The following is a 22,522-nucleotide window of genomic DNA, read 5'->3' on the forward strand; positions in this document are numbered from 1 at the left end:
TGGGCAGTTGTTTACTTGTTTCCTATTTGCTTCTAGATCCCAGTCCAGGACCTGATCTTTCAAATGCTCATGGGGCTGAAAGTGAGGGTACGTCTATGTCACACCACAGAGCAGGGCACATGGACCCCCGCCGCAGCATAGTAGTGTCCCCCCTGCAGAAAAGCAGGATTCATTAGGTTGAACTAGTTCAGAACTGCTCTAATCTGGATCTGCTGCTTTCAAGCCCAAAGCTCACAGTGCACCACGGTTCTGCTTTCAGCCAGCCAGCCATGCCAAAAGTACCTCAGAGCTACATCTTTTCCTTCTTGACCCACAAATGCAGCCTATTGCCGTAACACCGAACCTGCCTCGACCAAACTCATGGAAGTGCTGCCAGAGCTCACTTCCTTGCTACAGATCTTTTGGATGAAACCAAGCTCAAATGACTGTTCCACGTGCCCCTGTGCCTACCTTCCCCATGGGACAGCCTGCAAACAAAGCCACGGGGGTGCTGCAAAGGAGAATAAGCTGGGGGAATTCAGCAACTCACATCTCTGCTTCTCAGCTCAGAGACATCAGCACAAAATCCACTGGCAGTGTGACCTGACAATTCTTTTAAACTGAAATCAAGACTCAGAAAAGATGAACACCTCTGGTAGATCATTCACTGACTGAAAGACAGGGTCAGCCCACTGTGCAACAGACGCGAAGTAACTCAGTTAAACCATCGGGAAATCCCAATTTAACAGGAAAACCGACCAAAAGTTAATTTAGACTTTTAATATCTACTTCCTTTAACTATAGGTAGCTCTGTGAAACAACCTTAACAAGTGTCCCTGGGATTCTTGAAGTGAAACATCTCACCCAGCAAGAGCTACAATTTTCCCACTTGCGAGCTCACCGTTGGCAGTGTGTAAGGAGTGCTGGCCGCTGAAACGTACTGTAATTGCCTTTAATACGGTCACGGCCAGCGTTTCAGTGGGGAGGGACCCCCTGAGGAGCAAAAAAGACCCAAGACATAAGCATGAAAACATTGAAGAGTATCCAGTCAAGAACAAATATATTATGAAGAGGATGTGTTACTTTCACCCGAGCATCTCCCTTTAGCCAAAAGTGGTTGGTGCAGAGCTGCCTCTGAGGGTGCTTTAGTTCAAGAGACTGAAGGAATTACAGTTTTTCAGAGGCATCTGTGATTGCCAGCAGAGCAGGGGCCTTCTATTTACAGCAAAATCAAATGAAAAATTTTTAGAGGGCAAAGACCACATTTCAGTGATGTTGCTAATGTTTCCTCATACCTGAATCTGCACCGGTGAAGAACTCTTCCTTTCTGCGGTGGAAAGTCAAGGAAAATCACCCACAGCCAGAAAAGCCTGGAGGAGAGCTATTCACCAACTACTGAGCTTCCCAGGACAGCATGGAAATATTGCATCAGCCATGTGAAACTTCACCACAAAGAGAAGCGTGCTGTTCCCTGAAGGTTACTTGTGCAGAAATGAAGTTGCTAATGATAGTCGGATCAGAGCCTCTTCGCGAGCAAAACCAGCAGGTTGCCTCTGTGACAAACACCCACGGAGGAAGAAGTGCTCTGCCTGTCCCCAAAGGGACCATTAGATGTTTTTCCTAGTCTTAGAAGATGTGACTGAGAAACTTGGCAAGTGGTGACTCTGCGGAGCTTTGTATTTATTTCTGAAGGGTATCAGCATGAGGAAGAGACAACACAAAAGAGTTAAGTAGTGGGGTTACAGGGATGGGATAAACAGATGGTGTGGTGAAGAGCCATTTCCTTCCCATTTACATGCTGACTGCATTAAATCAATCCCTGGGCTTTCATGGCAGTAAGCTAAGGCTCTGCTGGGGAGGATTTTAATGATCTGGCTATATCCTAGTTGTGGGTATCGTTCTATTGTATCCCAGCATTTAGTCTCTTCTCAGGTAAAAGAGAATTTTTCAGATTTTCTCATGTGATTCTCAGTGATCTTCCTAATACCTAATATCACAGCTATCACCTCTTTTCTAGATGTGGATCTCTGTAAAGCTCATCAGCACTGTTTTATGTTCCCATCCATGTATTTAGGCACTGACACAGGATGCTCCTTAGGGGCTGAGTCTGCTGTTTTTGCAGCCTTAGCTTATCTCATTGCTCCAGACCCAAATAAATTTGTTTTTAATCCTTAGTATTGTATACTTTGGCAAATCTGCCTTTAAACGTGATCAGAAATGACCTCCTCATGTAAAACTGGAGTCGGTCCAGTTGATTTGTCCCCTCTTCCTGTCTGGGGCTAGTAAGAAAACGCTGTGTTGGCACAAATAAAAGGACTTTGCAATCGATATCATTGGTGATTCTGTATTTCCCCATTTGTGACTATGCTGCACCCTGTTTACACACTCTTTGCATGCTTTCTACCACTCCCTGTACACACACAATTAACAGAACACCAGCTGGTACAGCATAAATGCTGCTGCAAGGATGCAGAGAGACACCAGACAGAAGAAGTACAAATCTCTACCTCTGGCTCTGTTACTTTTCGTCTCAGATGCTGCACTTACTTCCCAGAGGACCTTTTGACCTCCGAGACTTTGGCAAAGCACTCTCTCTGGTTTTATCTGGTTTGGTTTTTTTTCTGGTGTCTGAAAAACCCAGCTAACCCTATGCCACCCACACGAGACAGCAGTTCATCAGTCACTTCCTCCCAGAAAGGCCTTGTCCAGGCACTTCTAGAAGGCTGACACCTCCCAGCGGGGTCTGGTACCCACCTTAGATGCTAGAGGATGCCTACAGATGTGCAGCTGTGCCAGATGTTCCACTCATGGGGCAAGGCTGATCCATGGAGCAAGAGCATCTGCCCACAAGAAGGCTAGCAAAGCTGAAAGCGGCTGTTGGGGATTTTGCAAGAACAGTCTCTGTCCCAGCAGCGTACTTATCTACCATATTAGCAGCTATCTGACATGCTGGACTCAGTTTGAGCAGGACTGGTCTGGGAGGAAAGTGCCTTGGTTCAAACTTTCTGACAAATACTTTAAGTTACGGCTGATAGTTCACATGATCAGTCAGGCATCTGTTCGATATATTAATGCATGACTGCATTGAGATTGTAAATTATTATTCATGTACTTTCATAGAACATCTTGAGGTTATTGGCCAAGTCCTTTAATAAATGGAAACAGGGACCATTAATAACACATGAAAAAGATGCATGATTCAGTTCATCCATTTACATTTCTATTGTAGCCTTCTTCAGCAGGAGGGCTAATACAGCCTAGGAGAAGGATGGGGGTCATTCATAATCGAGTTGCTCTGAACTACCAACAACTGTTCCATTCAAAAATGGATTTGCCTTGGATACATGATGGAAATGTGTCCTGGTTTCAGCTGGGATAGAGTGAATTTTCTTCCTAGTAGCCGGTAACAGTGCTGTGGTTTGGATTCAGTATGAGAATAACGTTGATCACACGCTGGTGTTTCACCTGTTGCGAAGTGGTGCTCACCCTGAGTCAAGGACTTCTCAGTTTCCCACGCTCTGCCAGTGAGCAGGGGCACGAGAAGCTGGGAGGGAGCAGAGCCAGGACAACTGACCTGAACTAGCCAAAGGGATGTTCCATACCATGGACCGTCACGCTTAGTATATAAACTGGGGGGAGCTGGCTGGGAGGGGCCGACTGCTGCTCAGCGACTGGCTTGTGCATCACTTGTCTGTCTTGTTTTTTTTCCCTCTCTCTCTCTCTCTCTGTTACCTTCCTTTTTGTTGTTGCTGTTGTTATTATTATTACTATTATTGTAATATTTTGCTTTATTTCAGTTATTAAACTGTTCTTATCTCAACCCACGGGTTTTACCTTTTTCTGATTCTCCTCCCCATCCCACCAAGGGGAGGGGAGTGAGCGAGTGGCTGCCTGGTACTTAGTTGCTGGCTGGGGTTAAACCACGACAAGATGGAAATTCATTACAACGGCAGGCAGCCAGGGGAGGCAGAATCAGTGAAAATAGTGAGGCTAGACACAGAAGTTAAGTGCCGAGATGCCAGGGTGCTCTGGTAAGTCCAGGGACATAGAGAAGGAAAACTGGGTATCTGTGCACTGAAGGGCAAGCGATGGGCACAAATGGAAAACCAGAGCTAATCTTGATAAAAATGCTACATTTCGGCTGTCTGGTAGAAATATCCTGCTTAGAAATGGTTGCTCTTTGCTGCTGTCATCTGCTGGTTACTTAGGTCTCAATTTCCACATCTTTAAGGGAGTGCAAAGTGGTTTAGGCTCTCAGAAAAAGCCAGAGCCTGTTCCTGTGGTAACAGGAGTGCTGTCCATAATTAAAAAGAGAGGACAATGAACTGTTTCCAAAAAGGATATATACTCACAGAGCATGGAGAGCTGAAGTCCCCCTGCTCTGGAGTTACAGTGACTAATGGAAATATTTAGGATAGGAAGCACTATAAAAAAATCTTTCGAGCAACTGAGACAGCTTTGTGGAGTACTAACAAAATAATCTGAAACTCACCTAGAAGTCCAAGAGAAGGTTCCAAAGTTCAAAAGATCACTGACAATTTAATTAATGGCATTAAGTGAATCAGAGACTTTTATAATTGGTTATACTATGCTCCTTTTTTTAACAGTAACTTACATCTGAAAACTGTATTATATTTTTGTTATCTTTAGGAAGAGAAACAAATTAAGACTAAGGGCTGTGAAAACTGAGAAGTAAAAATCTGAGGAAAAAACATGGATTAATAATATGCATTTCTTCCTAAACACAAGGAAGAGTTTTTCCTTTCAGCAAGTTGCTCAAAAATGCAACAACAGGGGACTCAGCTTATTTCAGGTGTTTCTCAGTATCCCCCTGCCCCTCCCCACAGCTATGCCCACCTCTGGCACACATGTAAATCAGCTACTCTCAGAATTGCTTCTCCAGACTTCCCTTGCATGGGACCTAAACCAAGGCAGCTTGCTCATCACAGCAACTGACTGACAATTAAAAATAGACACAGTCAATCAGCCATTATTAAGCTGGAAGTGACAGGCTGCCTTTTATTTTTAACTAAAACTAATGGGATTCATGCAAACTTCCCCACAAAGTTTCTCTTGCACTTTGTGTAATATTTAATACTTTCTTACATGGACTGTTCCTTTGCTGTAGAAAGCAGCCCAAAAATAGCACTCAAAGTAAGGTAAATCTAGGATTTGCAGGGCTGCAATGATCATCACATGCTGATCCAGCACGTTTGGGTATTATTGCATCTGTGAATTGTGTGCTGCAAAAAAAGAGATGGACAGATTTATACTTGCACAGAAAAGAAGGACCTTATGCAGGGAGTTTTGTTTAGCATTTCACAGGCTCCTGTATGTAACTGGTAAGGAGCCTTTTTGAGCAAGCCAAGACAAAAACCTGTTCAGAGAGGGCAAGGCAAGAAAAAAATCGGTGCTCTCTCCAGTGCAAAACAGCTGTGAAATCATTACTGATCATTTCTAGATTGGTCAAAAGATCCCATTTTGGGCAGAGCCAGAAAACTCCCACTTGGGTGAATGCTAAAGCTCCGTCTGCTCCTTGTTAAACCTGTGGGAATTCATTTATATGACTCCAACAAACAGGCAGAAGTTCTCTTTCCCCAGCCATGGTTGTGGCTGCATTGTAACTGGCATTCCCAGTTTTGCAGAAGTGAGGTTTGGGGAGTGAGCAGTCTGGTGTAGAAACTCATTTTTATACCTGCAAGTCATGCTGTGCTGTGTTATCAGAACATCTGGCGTTCACCTCCAGAAAGCAATGACAGAAGCAACCAGAGCACTTGGAATCAATCATCTCAGTTTCATAGCATTTCCCCATCTTTTTGCTATTATTGTGGGGGAAAAGTTGTACATCTACACAGTAATTAGGCTCAGCAGCCCATGCAAGAAGAAATCCATTGCTCTAGGCTAATTATTTGTAGGGGTGTAAGACAACACGACAACCCTCTTTCCCCACTTTCTGTGCCACTCTACCTGCTAGGATGCCCCACAAGCAGGGAACCACCTGCCGCAGCAGCAGCTCCCAGGCACACTGCTGGCATCACAAAATAAACTGGCTACTCTCAGCTATAACAGAAATGCCTTTGTAATACTGCCATGGCTTCCTAGGCACCAGGGGAGTCACACGAAGCTACAGGGAGATCAGCTCTGTTACGACACCCACCCAAAAGGCAGCCTGCTGCAGGGCTAAGCCTGGCAAAGTAACAGCCCATGAGGGAAGCTCAGGGACACCGATGGTGATCTGCTCGGGTCTGCTGCTGGCTAAGCTGCCAGTGCCCGTGTTCATCACAACATCAAAATGCAGGGGGAGCTGATGATAAAAACCTTAAACTGGCAATCAAAAATGAAACGGCAATGTTGCTTCCCATTGCACCATGCATGCTCCCTCCCCTTCTCTAGCAGCTGGAAGAGATTAAAAGCATCAATTTTAATCGATGAGGGGAGGTGAACACAAAATGTTTATTTTTTAATATTTACAAGATTAAAAATAGCAAGCCTTTGATTTATTTTTATTTATCCTCATTCAAGTTCTGTGCAAGCAATGCTGCCCTGAATTGGTATTAGCAGACAGCCTGCAGTCAACTAGGGAGAGTCTCTTAATTATGAAAGCTTTCTAACTTAGCATTTTCTAAACAAAAAAATGGTATTAATTCACAAAAAGCACAATAGCAAATCATTGCCTATCTGAACCTTCACTCCAATATAGCCAATTTACATCTTTGTTTTCCTACGGACACTGCCCATCCCCGACATTTCCTATTTAATGATCTTCCCACAACCAAATAATTCACTGAGTTTGCATTGCCTGCCTGAAGAAGAGATGGTGATGGCTTTTGCTGGGGTAAATCAGCAGAATGACTTTTATAACAGCTGCTGAGTCCCTGTGTGCAGAAAGCAGCACATACAATTATTTTTTTTATGCATCCATACCATACTTTTCAAAGATCCCATAATGAAAAGTATGCTAAATTGCCTTGAATTTCTCAACAAAAACCAGCAGTATGACAAACAAGATAAAATGTCCTTTTGATTTAGATTTAGACAGGGAAGCTACATGTCCTGGAAAAAGTAAGTCTACCTCTGTAATGGGAACGAATTATCAGAATTGGGCTCAGTCCTACTTCTAACAGAGTTGGTGGTGCTTTGCCTATCCCTCCTACAGAAGCATGGTCAGGACATCTGAGGAAGGTATTTAATTTAGAGATTATATTCAGAATAGAACTGAAGCCTGCTAGTACCCTGTGGGATTAATGTGGCTCTGAAACACTATTAAAGATGATAGTGCATTGGCTAATCTCTGCATCTGCCAGCAGTCTAAATGCAAAATGTATTAATCCAGACTGTGTCATGAATCCATACTACCCCAGGCCTCCCAAAACCCCCAGGGGATATACAGTGCCCTGTTTTTCAGGTAAGTATTTAAACACTCACTCAGACCCCAAAGTCTTTGAGATGGCAATGAAAGGAGAGGAGAGGAAAGAAAATTTCAGTTGGAAGGGACCTACAATGATCACCTAGTCCAACAGCCTGACCAACTCAGGGCTGACCAAATGTTAAAGTATGTTTTTAAGGGCACTGTCCAAATGTCTCTTAAACACTGACAGGCTTCGGGCATCAACCACCTCTCCAGGAAGCCTGTTCCAGTGTTTGACCACCCTCTTGGTAAAGAAAAGCTTCCTAACGTCCAGTCTAAACTTCCCCTGGCACAGCTTTGAACTATTTCCAGTGTCCTGTCACTGGATCCCAGGGAGAAGAGATCAGCACCTCCCTCTGCACTTCCCCAGCTCAGGCAGCTGCAGAGAGTAATGAGGTCACCCCTCAGCCTCCTTTTCTCCAAACCAGACAAGCCCAAAGTCCTTCGCCGCTCCCCACAAACCCAAAGTCCTTCGCTGCTCCCCACAGGACATGCCTTCCAGCCCTTTCACCAGCTGTGTTGTCCTCCCCTGGACGAATTCAAAACATTTCAGGTTTATCACCCACTTCTGCCCCCATTCACAAACAGTCACAGCCAAGGCAGCACAATGTGCTTGCCCAGGGAGAGAAAACAAACCACTGTGCTCACTCGATGCCTCCGGGGAGGGGTTCAGAGGGGCAACTGTTCCCGCAGCCCCGACTTCCCACAGTCTGTATGACCTGAAGGGTACCCAGAAGAGACCACCGTAAGGGTGGTGATGAAGTGGCAAAAAGGAGAGGGAAGGCAGTGAGGCACACAGAAAAGAGCCAGGCTCACAGCTACCAGAAACACCCATGAGAAAGCAAACCCACCAACAGCTTTTCCAATTGCTCCGCTCAGACAGCTGTCCCACGCTGCTGGCAGAGAGGCACAGAGGGGTGACGTTAATGCTGCTGCAGCTTTCTCTTTGAATTTTTATGCTGCTCTCTACCTGGCAAAGTCACCACGGTCCTCCAAGGACTAACTTCCTTGCTTTGACTGCCTTGAACTCAAATCTCCATGGCCCTGAAGAGAAGCAAAGACCCATGGAATTGCTCAGGGGAGCAGGAGATGGGAAGGAAAAGCTGCAGAAATAAACTCCAGCCTCAGATCTGTAATCCTCACTCAGAAGGAATCACATAGGTCTCCTGATGGCAGAAGGTGTAGCATGGCTTGTGCTAGGCTGCCTGTAACCACACAGCTACAAATGCACAAGGAACTACTCCATTCTCAGTGCTGATAAATTCCTCACATGGGTTTGGCCCAGACCTGTTAGCAGTTTCTCAAGAAATTCCTGGGCATGGGTCACCCAGGGACCACTGTCAATTTGCAGTTTGGACAAGGTCTAATTGTTTGAGTGCCTGAAATGGGCTCTTCTGTCCCATGCACATTCAATATACAGATCTAGACACCATCAGAGGTGGTACTAGATCTAAATCGGTGAAACAGTCCTTTAGGAAATATTGCAACGGAATATTAACGTATCTGGAGATAGCTGTGAACACAAGGAAGCCAAACAATAAAAAAAAATTAAAACACTGTCTGAGGCAAAAGCTTCTTCAAGCGTAACGGAGGCTGCAGAGTCTGCTAAGATGTGAACAAAACAAAACCAAATTGATTTTTGAGGGTATAACTTATTTGCTCTGTAATCATGCTAAACTGTCACTACAGCTAAACTATAGCTGTAGGACTTCATTTCCTGGGACAGCATGTTCATACAAAAGAAGAAAAAAACCAGACAACCGAAGACCAGAGAAGGATAGGAAAGGTAAGGAGCATCCTGAGACAAGGTAAAACAATCCTTCTTTTCTTGCATGGAGATGGAGAAAGGAATTTGGTGAAATTAAAGGCAAGGGTAGCCTGTGAGCTCTACAGAGGGAGCACGAGGAGGTAAGTATGCCCTTTATACCCCAACTGAACTGACCCTATCACTTAAAAAAAAAAAAAAAAAAAGAGAGAGAGAGGACTAATGTGCAATGCTTTTGCTGGAGTTATAGGTGATGAGAGAGTGAGAAGGAAAAGTAAGAGGTGAGAGCTTTGGCTTACATAGCTGAGAAAGTTGTCCTTTGTCATGGTCACCAGAGAGTTGCCTGTTACTGCAGTAATGAAGCAAGAGCTGAAAAACACCCAAACACGGTGTCACGGGCAGCACAGCCATGGGCTATGACTAACATCATTCTGTGCTTTGCCCTGGAGAAGTGACGAGGGGCATCAGCATGCCTGGCTGAGGAACTCTCCATGTCCCCTTGCCTCGGCTAGGGTCAGCAAGCAGCCGGCTGTATCAGCCCAGCCTGCAGATGCTTTGAATCCCTGAAGAGATACAGACAGGGAAATGTAACACACCATACATACTGCCATAAAGAAGTCAATCAAATTAATTTTCAATAGGCTTGAGCAAGTCATTGGGTTACAAATAAACTATAAACTTGAGTTAAGTCACGCCAGAAGCCTGCTGGCCATATGAGCCATGAAATTGGGCTGTTGGATCTGCCCTTCCAGAGGCATGATCCTGCACTCCCTGGGACCCTTGTCACTGGCTCAAACCAGCAGAAAAATAAGCTGCGTGTGCAAGAGGACAGTACCAGGAGTGACAGATGGAGGAGGACCAAGTACCAGCCTAGGGGTGGGCACAGTCCCTATCACATGACAGGGATCCAGGTCCTCACTGAAGCCCTCACCAGCTGATCTACATTATCAGTCACAGCAGCTCTCTAAGCAGCATGTTTTTCTCCCCTACTTGTCTTCATTAATAATGAAAGGAAAAACTTGTTTTTCCCAGGTAGGTTTTGCCACCATCGCTGTCCCACATGGAAAAAGTTTCCAATAATAGACCAAAAAAAGGTGAAAATGGATGATGGACCTGCCAGTGCAGATGGACCACTGGGCAGAGAAGGCTCAGCATGTCCCGCTTCAGAGTCACCTCACAGCTTTCTGCTTGCCAGAGTCACCCAGGGATGATGCTCTGATCTCTTTCTATGTAAGCAAATCACTCCCCACAACTGATCAGGACCGAATGCGAGTGCCAGCTGGCAAAGTGTAAACAGCTCTGAATTAAGCTGCCATAATTGTGAATGGCTTACAGAGCTCAAAACCTGTGAAAGTCCTCAGGTTCACCAGAACACGTGCAACCTTCAGGAGCAAGGCCCAATACGCAAAGCAATGCTTTCTGCCTCTGACATTGCTTCTGCATCAGGACACTCACTAATCTAGCACGCCATCTGGAGAGCCTTAAAAATGAAAAAGGGGGATCCTGAATGAACCTTGGTACAACCTTCACTTTTAGGAGACATGAATGCAGAATTCAAATTAAAATGAAGTCTTTCCAAAAACTACATGACACAGAAATGAGTGATTCAGTCAACAAACTGCATGTGATTCATTAAAACCTAAAGCAAAACCAGAAAGCCAATTTAAAAAGAAATTATTCTACTCCGAAAGAGAAAGAAAAACAGGACGTGTGTTGAAGACAGTCTAATGAACTCACCCGCTAAAAAGCCTCAGAGATTCACAGTGTACTGGAGGAGTTAGATAACATCAGTCGCTCACGGTGTCCTTGGCTTTAAGAGGGCCACAGGGAAAAGGACTGAGCCTCTCCGGGCAGTATTTCACTGCCTTAAAGGCACTCTTTTCTCCTACCATCTCCTTGGCTCATTCTCCAGCACACCTTCCAGGAGCAAATGCACCAGAGGTCCTATACAAACAATTGTCCTCTTCCCTGGCTGCTCCTGCCTCATTTCTTTAACACAGCTCATTTTGCTCGTGGTAGAAAACAGTAGTATATGACCATGTACTTTAAAAGCTGTGGTGAAAATCTTTCCTATACTGAGGCACGGGAGAATTTTAGCTTTGATTTAAGAAGCCAAAATTTCAGTTCTGTTTTTGCCTACACTGGCGCAGACCGTGTTGGTCCAGCAGTTAGGTGGAGGTGGTGTATTATCTGATGCAAATGGAAGCAATGATGAGAAAAGTTTAAAAAAAAACCAAAACCTTTAAAAATATTTCAGCTGAACACTTATTTTCTGTGACAACATATTTGCTAGCTTGATGTAGGTCCTCCTTCCTGAACTTTGACCATCAATAAGATGTACATTCTTTATAACGGTTTGAGGTTCCTAGAGGTCTGTCTTGGCTCCTCTCCTCAGGCCAAGCTTCATGGCTCAGGCTTGCAGAAATCCTCCTCCAGCTGTATGAAATCTTAAAAGGCACTTAATGAATTAGACATTATTAATATCCTCTTCCAACATCAGAAGGCAGTAATTAACTCTTTGAAGACTCATCCCAAACACTGCTTTATAACTTTCAGTCCTCAGAGGCAACTATGTCATCTCATTGTGATTTTAAAGAATATCTTTCCAGATTAATTATTTTCCTTGTTTGGGAGAAAAGCTTCAAAGTCCTGGTTCTGCCTTGGAGTGTGCATTAGTGACGTTAGACATGCCATAAAGATTTCAGAGCATGAAACATGATATGCTGCAACACTTTGCAATAACAGATTAAAAGTCACCTCACCACCCTGGGCAGGAGAGGTGACTTCAGGTTGAAAAGCTAGCAGGCATGCTCACTTTATGGGCTCATAAATGCAGTGTGATGGCTGAGCTACCTAACACAAAAAAAGACAACAAAAATCCAGAGTTGATAATAGTATGCTGAGCAGATGCCTTAAATAGGTCATTCAACATGCCAGGCCTCCAAATGTTATTTGGGAGTGAGAAAACATTATTTTCCCACTTCACTGAGACTTTCTCTTCCCTGTCATGTGGAACTAACCTTTTGTGCTCAGTAGTATCATTAATTTATTAGCCTTTTGAGCATCTAAATTTTTTGCAGTCTATGGGCTACATCTAAGTGCTGGTTGAGGGACAGTGCGGCACAAACGTGTGTGTGTGTGCACCCACATAAATATATGCATATTTTGAAGAGCAGACCTGAGGAAAGAATAATTCTGTCTATATATTTTTGACAGTGAGAACAGCCATTTTCTTGAGCACAGAACCGCAAGAAGTGTATTTGTGCTATAATTAAATGTCAAACCTTATGAGTGATGACTGTGTAGAAAAAGTGCTAAGTATATTTCTATTGAAATCAATTAAAGGAGACAATGATTTTCTTTCCGTTTAGATTACATGACTCCAGCACAAACTGCTGCAGTACAGTGCAGCCCTGTCAGCCCAGTCTCACTGCCTGAACAACTGCTTTCTGTTCGCCTGATGGAACTGTCCTGGACGGCACTGCTTTTCCTAAGAGATGAACTTACCATCAAACACTTCTGTGCCCAACAGGGAATCACGTACACTTGCAGCAGATATGAGGTTTGAAACAATCCCCTGAATAACTTTATGTAACAGGACTCAGCTTGCGTCCCTGGTGTTGAAAGCAGCATGATCTATTTCATGCCCAGGAACAGTACACAGAATTTCTGCAAAGCAGGTTTGGCTCAGCAGATCTTACTGCAATACTAGAAGTGAGACTCCTTGCAAAATAGTTCTTGAGTAAAACTGTAGGAGACATCGTAGGTAGAGTCCACCTGATGTACTCTCGGTATTTAAAAGCTGGCGATCATGGACTCTCTCAAAAGTCAACAGAAAGGGGATAGTTTTATCATCACAGACTGGGCACTGAAGAGGAGCCTGATGACTGCCTTCTGGAGGAACCAGAACCAGACTGGTGACTAGCTTGGACATTACCATCCAACTTTTAGTGAAATGAACTCCACCCTGCATGTACCACACTGACACGACCTTTCTTTGAGTCTCCATCCACTCTCATGGTATGCTCACACATGCCCCAAATGCAAAATCTAACATTTCTTTTAGAAATGCTGTACCTTCTTGCTTTGAGTCACTGTCCCTGTGGCAAAGTCCCTGTACCTAGCACTGAGCTAGAGTACTGGGGACCTAAGCTCCACCAGTGCTTCTACCTGGGTGATTCCCTATGCCAGGGCCCTTGCAAGGGAACCAATTTTCCTTAAAAAAGGTGCATGGGAGAGAAGAAAATACATGAAAACCCAGCCAGGAACCTATTCCCCATATACATCCCTGGACTACAGAGTTGAACTCCAGCACATTGCCCTGTCAGGAAATGATATGTACATGTTTTTGCTGTGTACAAACGTGTCACGGCTAATGGGGGAGGGGAAGTCCCAGGGAGCGAGTTGTATGGACAGGCTCACAGGTTTTAAGAAGGAAAGAATACATTTTGGCACAAGGTATGTGGCATTATCTTGTCCCATGAAATCACTGTCAGCAATGCATGAGCAGAATTGTCTTTGTGGGACTGTAGCTGGTGGCACATCACAGGTAGGCAAGATGGCAAGGGAGTGATGCTGAAGTCAAGGTTTGGAGGAAACCTTAACAACAGAGAAGTGATAAGCTAGAAACCCCAAACCAGTGTTCAAGCCCCAAAGCCCCTCTTCAGGTCTGAAGCAGAGTTAATAACTTTCAAGTCAGAGGTAAGCTAACGAACTCGAACCAAATCTGATTACAATCCAGCTCTTTCAGGCTCCAGCTCATACAGAGGGCGACTGTAATTCCACTGCATCTGCTTTTTGCAATGGGTATTTTGTGCCATACTTGGTATATTAATGAGCACAAGGGATGCACTAAAAAATAAACCTGCTTTGAAAGAAGCATTTATAACATGCTCTGGTGCCTAGAGAGAAATTAGACTCAGAAAAGTAAAATTCTAGTTGTGTTGAACTCCTGTTACTGCAGAGGCTGAAACTGTCTTGTGAAATAGTGAGGTAGCCTTGTGCATTATCGGGTGAGATGCCCAAGGTACAGCTGCAGAAAAACGTGTTTCAACAGCTACAGGATCACAGTTAATGCTCAGTAATCTATAAATCATTGTTATGAGATTTCTCTATGCAAATGAAATTTATATAGCCCTCATCAATCTTAAAAAAACATCATAAAGATTAAATTTTGCAGCTGCAATGTGAATTAAAGAATCCCTTAACCTGTTTTCAAGGTACGTCCTTATAGCTAATTAATTTTTAGATAGAGTGTTCTTTGAAAGGACTAATGGATAGTGAGCATTGCTGATTGATTATAAAATGAGCAGGAGGGCATAAGAAGTGAGCTGTGAATGTAAAACCGCTACCAAGCTTTATTAACCATGCCATATTAAAATTCTAAACCGTGCAAATGAGAGAAGCAGGTATTAATACAATACTTTTGCTGAGTACATTTTACTTATTTAACATCAGTGAATTTCTCTTAGTTGGTCTATGCCATGCAGATCCACCTATCTGTCCTGTGACCTATATCTTAGCAGGTGAGAAACTAAACCTCACCTCTAAGAATCCAGAATCTGGATTCTATTAGACTCTAAGATACAACTTTATATGTTATACAATAGGGATGGGGGGGTGGGGGGTGGGCAGTGATCCAAAAACCAGCAACTATGAAGAAAATGAAAAGAAATGCAATTCATACCTCACCCTGCTAGGACTACTCAGAGCTGCAAATCTATGGGTAACTTTTATTGAGCCACCATTAACAAACAGCAACTACATTTATTGAAAAGCCAGTTAATCTGCAATGACCTGAAAACATCAAGAGTAGATTGGGGGCTGTTAAACACTGCAAACAGTCTGCAAGAGCGTGCAATCTCTTGGTGAGAGAAAGGGGAAAATAAGAGCTGTCACCTTACCCGTTTCCTCAAATTGCAGGTGAGCGTGAGATTCCTTGAGAACGAGTTTGCAAAAGCAGTATAAAAGTCCAACACTTTAAGCAACGCCTCTCGTTTAATAATATGTAAATCGCAGTATGTCAGAGCTCGTACGTTGGCACATGCATGGGCCAGACTGGTTTCCTTCCAGAAGATATCACCAAACACATCACCTTTACCTGAAAAACAATGGGAAAAATTTGTTAAAAGGTAATCACAGCATCACAGAATGGTCAGGGTTGGAAGAGACCTCTGGAGATCACTCAGCCCAACCCCCTGCTAAAGCAGGGTCACCTACAGCAGGTTGCACAGAGCCGCATCCGGGGGGGGTGTTGAATGTCTCCAGAGGAGACCCCACAGCCTCTCTGGGCAGCCTGTGCCAGTGCTCGGTCACCCTCAAGGTAAAGAAGTTCTTCCTCATACTCAAGTGGAGCTTCTTGCTGTTTGTTCTTGTTGCAGTTTGTGCCCGTTGCCCCTTGTCCTGTCGCTGGGCACCGCTGGAAAGAGCCCGGCCCCGTCCTCTTGGCACCAGCCCTTCAGGTATTTGCATACAGCGCTAAGGTCCCCTCTCAGTCTTCTCTTCTCCAGGCCAAGCAGCCCCAGCTCTCTCAGCCTTTCCTCAGAAGGGAGATGCTCCAGTCCCCGCATCATCTTCACAGCCCTCTGCTGGAACCTCTCCAGTTCCCAGTCCCTCTTGAACTGGGGAGCTCAGAACTGGACACAGCACTCCAGTAATGCTTACGCAGTGCTCTTCAGCACACAAATGATGCTTCCAATTATTCTAGCATAAGCTCCCAACTGTGAAAGTCAACAAGGGTAAAAGTTTTAAACGTATCTGAGGAACTTTGGTACCCTTAGCAGTAGCCCCAGGTTTTTGAAGTATTTACAGATTGCTCTGTGAAGTGTCACAAAGCATGAAAGCCAGACTGTAAAGGTCTCCTTGTAGCTGAAGATACAGGCAATGGATTTTTCAAAGGCTCTTGAATATAATAAGCGCTTAACTAATGTTCAGGTGATGGAATATTTCTGAGGGTCTGTTCCTAAGTGACTTAGGAACTCTGCTCTTACCAAAACTCTATGATGTCTACATTCCTACACCGCCACAGCTTTGCAGTGTGGTGAACAGCCAGCTTCCAAGGCCCAAGGACCATATTCTAAAGGATGTTTAAACATTTCTAATCCAGTGTGTAGCAACTGAAAAACCCACCAAAAACCTCCCTGAGAATTTTCATCTTTGAATAACCAGCTCTATATCTTAAACACACCCAGAAGTCTAGTTCTAAGCCCAAACACATCTACTCAAGTAGAGGCCTATGTTTCAGTCTGTATTTAATTTTTTGCCGAGTAAGAAAGGCTTTGACACCTTGGACACCTGCATGTATAAATAATGTCAAAGAGCTGTGAAAATTACACCTGAAGGCTATTTCTACATTGGTAGGCAGTAGAACACCTGATGCTGAGGACCTGCACATTCTGAGGACTTAGAACTAGCTGTAGTCCTGTCCCACAGACAGAAGAACTCCAAGGGGTGGAAGTGCATGGGATGTGCTCCGATGTATCCCAGCTTCCTTTCTTCTGCAAGGAATCCACATCCCCTGACAGCTGTGCTAGATTCTGAAGCAGAACAAGTTGGATGATTCAAAATCACACTCCTGACCCAGCCAAAACACCAGCACGGGTGCAGACTGGAGATACACTTTCAGGTTTGGACCCTATGGTTGCTCTGAGAAGAAGTAGGGGCAGCAAAAGAAAGCACCCTGAAGCATCCAAAAGTTGCCTCTTGCTTCCCGGCTGCTTACCAGCCATGGGCTGGGCAAGGGCCATGGTGGGTGGTTTGTGGCTGACACCTCAAATCCTGAAGCAGAAACCATGGTAAAAAGGGTAATTTTAATTTCAGACCCCAATGATATCCAGCTCTTTATTTTAGCAGTTATTAAAAGAAAACTAAAATCAGTCAGTAGTGGTATTGCTATCGATTTCAGGTACCTCAAGCAGCCCCTTGGGGAAGGTTAGTGATTTTATAGTTTTGGGATAAAAAATTTTAATATTCCCTCTTTTAAGAACTTGTAACATTTCACTCAACCCTATTTTGGGAACACAGACCAGAGAAATAATTTATCCAACCTTATTATTTGGGGTCAGAGGCTCTATTTCTCTATTTCCATTTGTTCTTTAGGTATTGTATCCAGTAAAACTTATCTAATATTTTTCATGCAGAGTAAAATAAAATGTGCAAGTCCTTATCTTCATTTCTTTGTTTTTATTTTCTAACAGAAGTCTACAGAGCAGAATCATACCTTAGAAAGGTTATAACTGCATTCTCATTTAACCGCTTTTAATTCTACATATTTTGATGTAATTAAAATTAACTAAAATACAAAATATAGCTGCTATAATTTCTAAAATGAGTTCTTTAAAATGCTCTCCTTATCACAGAGCACTTCCTAGTAACATATCATTTATCCAATATACTGTTTTGAAATTACCCTCTGCAGTTAATTGTCCTTGTCTATACGCAAAGTTCAAAACGTGGTTTACAGACATACTCATCACAGTTAAATAATTTATAGGAAATAGACCATTTCTGAAATGCACAAAATTGCTTAATGGATTTGCTCGCTGAGACAGACACAGGATAGACTTGAGTCCTGCTTTCAGTGGCTGTGGAGTGCAGTTAAAGAGTCAGAATTCAATAATAGGGACTATTATGATTTTCCCACTGAAATGTGAGCAAAATACTCATTTTCTTTCCAAATGTAAGGTTATACATAGTAAATTTAAGCCAAGAGGTTGAAAGCAGTGGATTCCCACAATGAAACTCTGCATGCTGGGGTGTTACAGAGTGTGTACCCAAAGCACAGACAGATGAAATCACCATTCATAAACCTGAGAAGATTGCATTGTCTTCAGTTCTGTGAGGAACTGCACTTGGTCCCTCAGGAAGGTTGGGACATGATGAACTGCACCTATTCACTCCTCCATGAGCCATCAGTCACTGGATTTGAATGGTGAAGCTGTAAACTCCTACTACATTGTGGTTTATTCTCATCAGAAAGTATAAAATCTTGGAAGCGTTTAAGGGTTCTTGAATTTGACATTTCCCACACACATTTTTTAGTCTCCTTTGCTTGTTATAAATGTGCTAAGGAATGTACTGAATGAAAACAAACCCAACCAGATTCATCAAAACAACACGTCTTTTCTCATAAACACAGAGATTAATGTACTGTACTTCATCCCTATTAACTCTAGCTCACTGAGTAAAACGCGGTAATTATTCATTCAAGTTTAATTTTACACAATGCAACTAAATGAAAAAAAAAAAACCAAAACCCACCAACTTTCAGAGTTGCAACAGAAAATTTAACTGGTAGGTCTGAAACACCAGCTACTTGGAGGCAGGGATGCGCTGTACACTTGCATGATGTGCATGCCTCCAGGGAAAGCCCGGGGCTGAGCTGGGAATCCAGAGGCGCCTGGGGCTGATGCAGCCTGCAGACTTTTCAAAGCCTCTCTCGAGAGATTCCTTGAGGCCCCAGGATGTTACCTCCCAAATCTGCACTGCCGAGCCCTGAGCAGTCTTAATACTCCTCCTGAGTAGAGGTGAAGCTCTGGGAAGTCCTTGCTCTCACAGTGCTCAAAGCGCCACTGAAAAAAGGAACGCCGTGAATTAAGAGTGGGACCCACTCACATACATTTTACACTTGGTATGGGGAAAGGGAAGAGGGGAGTCAGGATTTGGATACTGCTGGATTAAAGCTGGCAGGAATATAAGTGTAAGGATTTGGGGACTGAAAGAACCATGGAAGCCAGGAGGACATGTGCAGGGTGTTGGTGACAGGTATAATTTTTGCTGAAATAGCTACACTGGTAGAAATCTAAAAATTTGCTGGGGTATTATGTACGTATGCCTGTACAGAAAATATATGCATATATTCACACATATCTGTATATATATTTATAGACAATCATATGGTATGTAACTATATAATATATAATGAAATTTCTATACACTATTCTATTTTTTATGTTATGATAACTCTCCCATACAGAAGAGGGGGGCAGGGGCAGATGTTCTCTGCAGCCTTGCAGCAAGGACTGACTTGCCATTTGCCAGCAGCTCACACCTGGACCTTTCAGGCAGAAAAAAAAATAATCTTAAGGGCCTTATGAAACTCCACAGGAGCTTGCAAAGGGAATGAAAAAGTCCTTGGACTCAGGGAGAAAAGACATCTCAGGGAGAAATAGCATCTCAGAAGCCATATATACCTATGTAAAGGCAAAATTTATCCTTCTCTAGATGGGGACAAAAACAAAACTTAGCTAAGAAATATCATAGCAGACATGAGAATTTGATGAGGCCTTTGGAAGAAAGCTTGGGCTGGCAGTGGAAGAATAAATTCTTGGTGGAAAACAGCACTGAGGAAAAACACATAAAAGGGACCAAGACTTCTTAAGGTGATAAGGTGTTTTTCTGTGCTGTGCAGTCTCAGCTAATCGGCCAACTACCCTTCCCCCCATTTTAAAACATCTCCAAAGTCCCATCAGTCACACTAGCAAAAGCCAGACACGATGAATAATGTAGGCTTTCCGTTATGATATGCTCAAATCTTCTGTTGCCTATGAAAAACAAAGTCTGATGTTGTTGCAGAATCAGATAAACTGTATCATACAGAGAAAAGGTTCATCTAATCAGCTCGGGTACTGATAGCCATGAATTGATGGCAGCATGCACAGAAGTGGAGGTCAGTGACCGAATAATCAAGTCCCTGCACCCATAACTACATATACTGGTACGTATACTTGTACAAATATACCTGCCTATGTCTATACATCTATGGTGAAACCTCTGGCTGCAGAATAGACATACCTCAAATGGATGTAAAAATCCAATAAGCAAGGAGGGAATCAGCTTCTGCTACCCAGAGCAGCACACAGCTCTGTGATGGTTCAGCCAGTAGGGAAGCTCTGCAGCTGCTTCCCATGGCACATGGGGGCTGGCTGTGTAAGTTTACAAAATGATGGGATGTATTCGTGAAATAAAATCAATCTGTGGCTACTAAACACAAAAGATTTCCCTCCGGGTGAGGAAGACCTTGAAACACAATTCAGTGGAGGCTTGGAGAATATTCTGGGGAAGTATCACTGTTTGCTTACTTCACCTGCCTACTCTTTGCCACACATCAGCTGTTGGCCTTTTTTGGAGACAGGGTTGGCTGTATGTCTGGACTTAGCTGATACAGCTGTTTATACCCGAAGAGGGGATCTTGAGAAGATGGGGGTGATGTAGTGGTGCAAATTCATCAGCTGCCTCCTGCCGTTTGGGATGTCATTGCCTCCTGTAAGCACAGCCTACAATGTGCAGAGACGACTACTACACTGTCAGAGAGGTCTCCTTGCCTCTGTGAATGTTTTAGCCAAAACTTCAGCCTTTTCTGGGGCATCTATAAGGGTCAGAACTCCCTTGAAAATCAGATCAGAGCTGAGCACTGACCAGTCAGAAATCTAGCTCTACAGGACTGCACATTAAACTGTGCAAGGGCAGAATGATGAACAGCATTCCTAGCATTTGAAAGATGGTCAAAATAGTCAGTAAAGAAACAGTAACAAGAGACTGTGCCAAAGATCTAAGTCCACACTGGCAAAGGTACTTTGCATTATTTAACTCAATGCAAACTTCCCCGTATCCTCACAGAAACACAAAAGAAATTTACCTTTCATACAGCATTCAGGACTGCTGCAAGAAGAGCAAAAGGTCTGTATAGATACTCTCCCCTCACCTCTCGCATTTTTAGTGCAAGTCTAGTATTTCATTTTTTTCTAGAAGCCCCAGCTCCTGGAGACAGGATATTTCCATTTTGATTTTATACAGAAATAAGTTTCTATCCTTCCTGACTGAGGAAATAAACTTGAAAGCATGACCATTCCCACCATCTTCAAAACTCATAAGACAAACCAGACTGCCTAAAAGCATTAGTCTGATTTTATAGAAATATATCACATTATTTTAAAATAATTTTCCTTTTCTTGCACTGCCAAGAGTTTTGAGTTCTCGGGTTTGGCACTGAAGCGTGCAGGTCTAATTCAGAAACACTTCAATTCAGCGAAAGGAATCTTTCCGACATTGGAGGCTGCAAGAGCACATCTGTAACACACCAGCTAGCACTAAATTAAGATTGATACTTCTTATTAAAGTTAACTATCATGCAGAGAGAGACAAAAATATTTTAAATTTATAAAATAATGTGAAAAATTGAACGTTCCCTTCAGTGAGAACTAATAACACTTTTGAACAAGCATCAGTAGGACTAAATCTTACATGGCACTATGTATGCCAACCCAGATCTGCAGTACATGACTTACTCCAAGCCACGTGCTTCATACAGTGCATCACACACGTGCCTGGCTGTGTAACACCAAGGAAATTCAAAGTTGATGCAATTTTCCCTTCCTTTCCCAAATTATTAATGCCAAACAGATGAGAGCTATGGAGTGCCTGGATGGATCTCCTGCTCACCTAAATGGGAGCTGCTACACTTGACTTTTCCTCTGTGTGATTTGGTAGATCACTTAATCTACTGACCTCCAAACAGACATACGATTAAGAGCAGACTCACCCCTATTTTCAGCTGCCATACCAAATTAAAGATAACATGTCACTTGTGCTCTTGCTTTCCTTAACTCTGATACTGCGTAATAACCTCTTCCCAGACCAAACATTGGAAATAATTCATGAATCAGACCTGCAATAAGTGAAACTCTGGCTTGCCTAAAAAAAATAAATCCAATAAATGACAAGTTGCTCTGGGACTATATGCAGAACATGCTGAGAATTAACATGTAACACATGAAGGCAAATAATTGAATACATACGGGATCAGGACCCTAAGTGTGGCTGAAACATGAGCTATCAAATCGATATTTATTCTGGCTTAACTATCAAAATTGAATCCATTCAGCAGCAGCCCCCAATAGGATTTTACTACTCAATATATTTTTATTGCTATGCAGTTCGAGCAGGATTTTTGATCAATTCCGACAATCGACATCTAAACATGGTGTGTCATTATTTTTCTGCTGGCAAAAATTATTTCTTTAAACCTTGTTAATCAATCTGCCTGGTTTAAGTTACCATACAACTTATGCAGTCAGCTGTGCAAATAGTGGGAGTTGGAAAGCAGCTTCCAGAGACACTTTGTTGGCATTGCCACTTACGTGAAACTCCTCGCCAGGAGCAAATTCAGGTTAATTGCAGCTGGGTGAATTGTTAGGTGTCCTCTGCTAGCAGATGTCTCGTTTCATTAGCCTGGGGGACTTCAAACCCCCGGTCCTTCCTGAGCCTTCTCTGCTGATAACACCTCCCTATGCAGAGCAGTGGCAGTTAAATTGTTTACTCCTGCTTGAGATGGTGGAAAATTACTGACGTGCCTTCTCGGGGTCACCTCGCTT

The 22,522-nt window shown here is 43.3% G+C and overlaps 1 protein-coding gene across 2 annotated transcripts in view; it reads right to left on the bottom strand.

Moving 5' to 3' along the window:
- Positions 1-22,522, bottom strand: part of KCNH5 (potassium voltage-gated channel subfamily H member 5) — a 210,576-nt gene that overhangs the window by 37,626 nt on the left and 150,428 nt on the right. For both annotated transcript variants that reach the window (XM_080395853.1, XM_080395852.1), the window contains one exon: positions 15,056-15,252. In XM_080395853.1, coding sequence (XP_080251979.1) covers positions 15,056-15,252 — 197 coding nt within the window. The remainder of the gene's footprint in view (positions 1-15,055; positions 15,253-22,522) is intronic.

The sequence above is a fragment of the Falco punctatus genome (genome assembly GCF_963210335.1).
Source record: "Falco punctatus genome assembly, chromosome: 7".
NCBI classification, from domain to species: Eukaryota; Metazoa; Chordata; class Aves; order Falconiformes; family Falconidae; genus Falco; species Falco punctatus.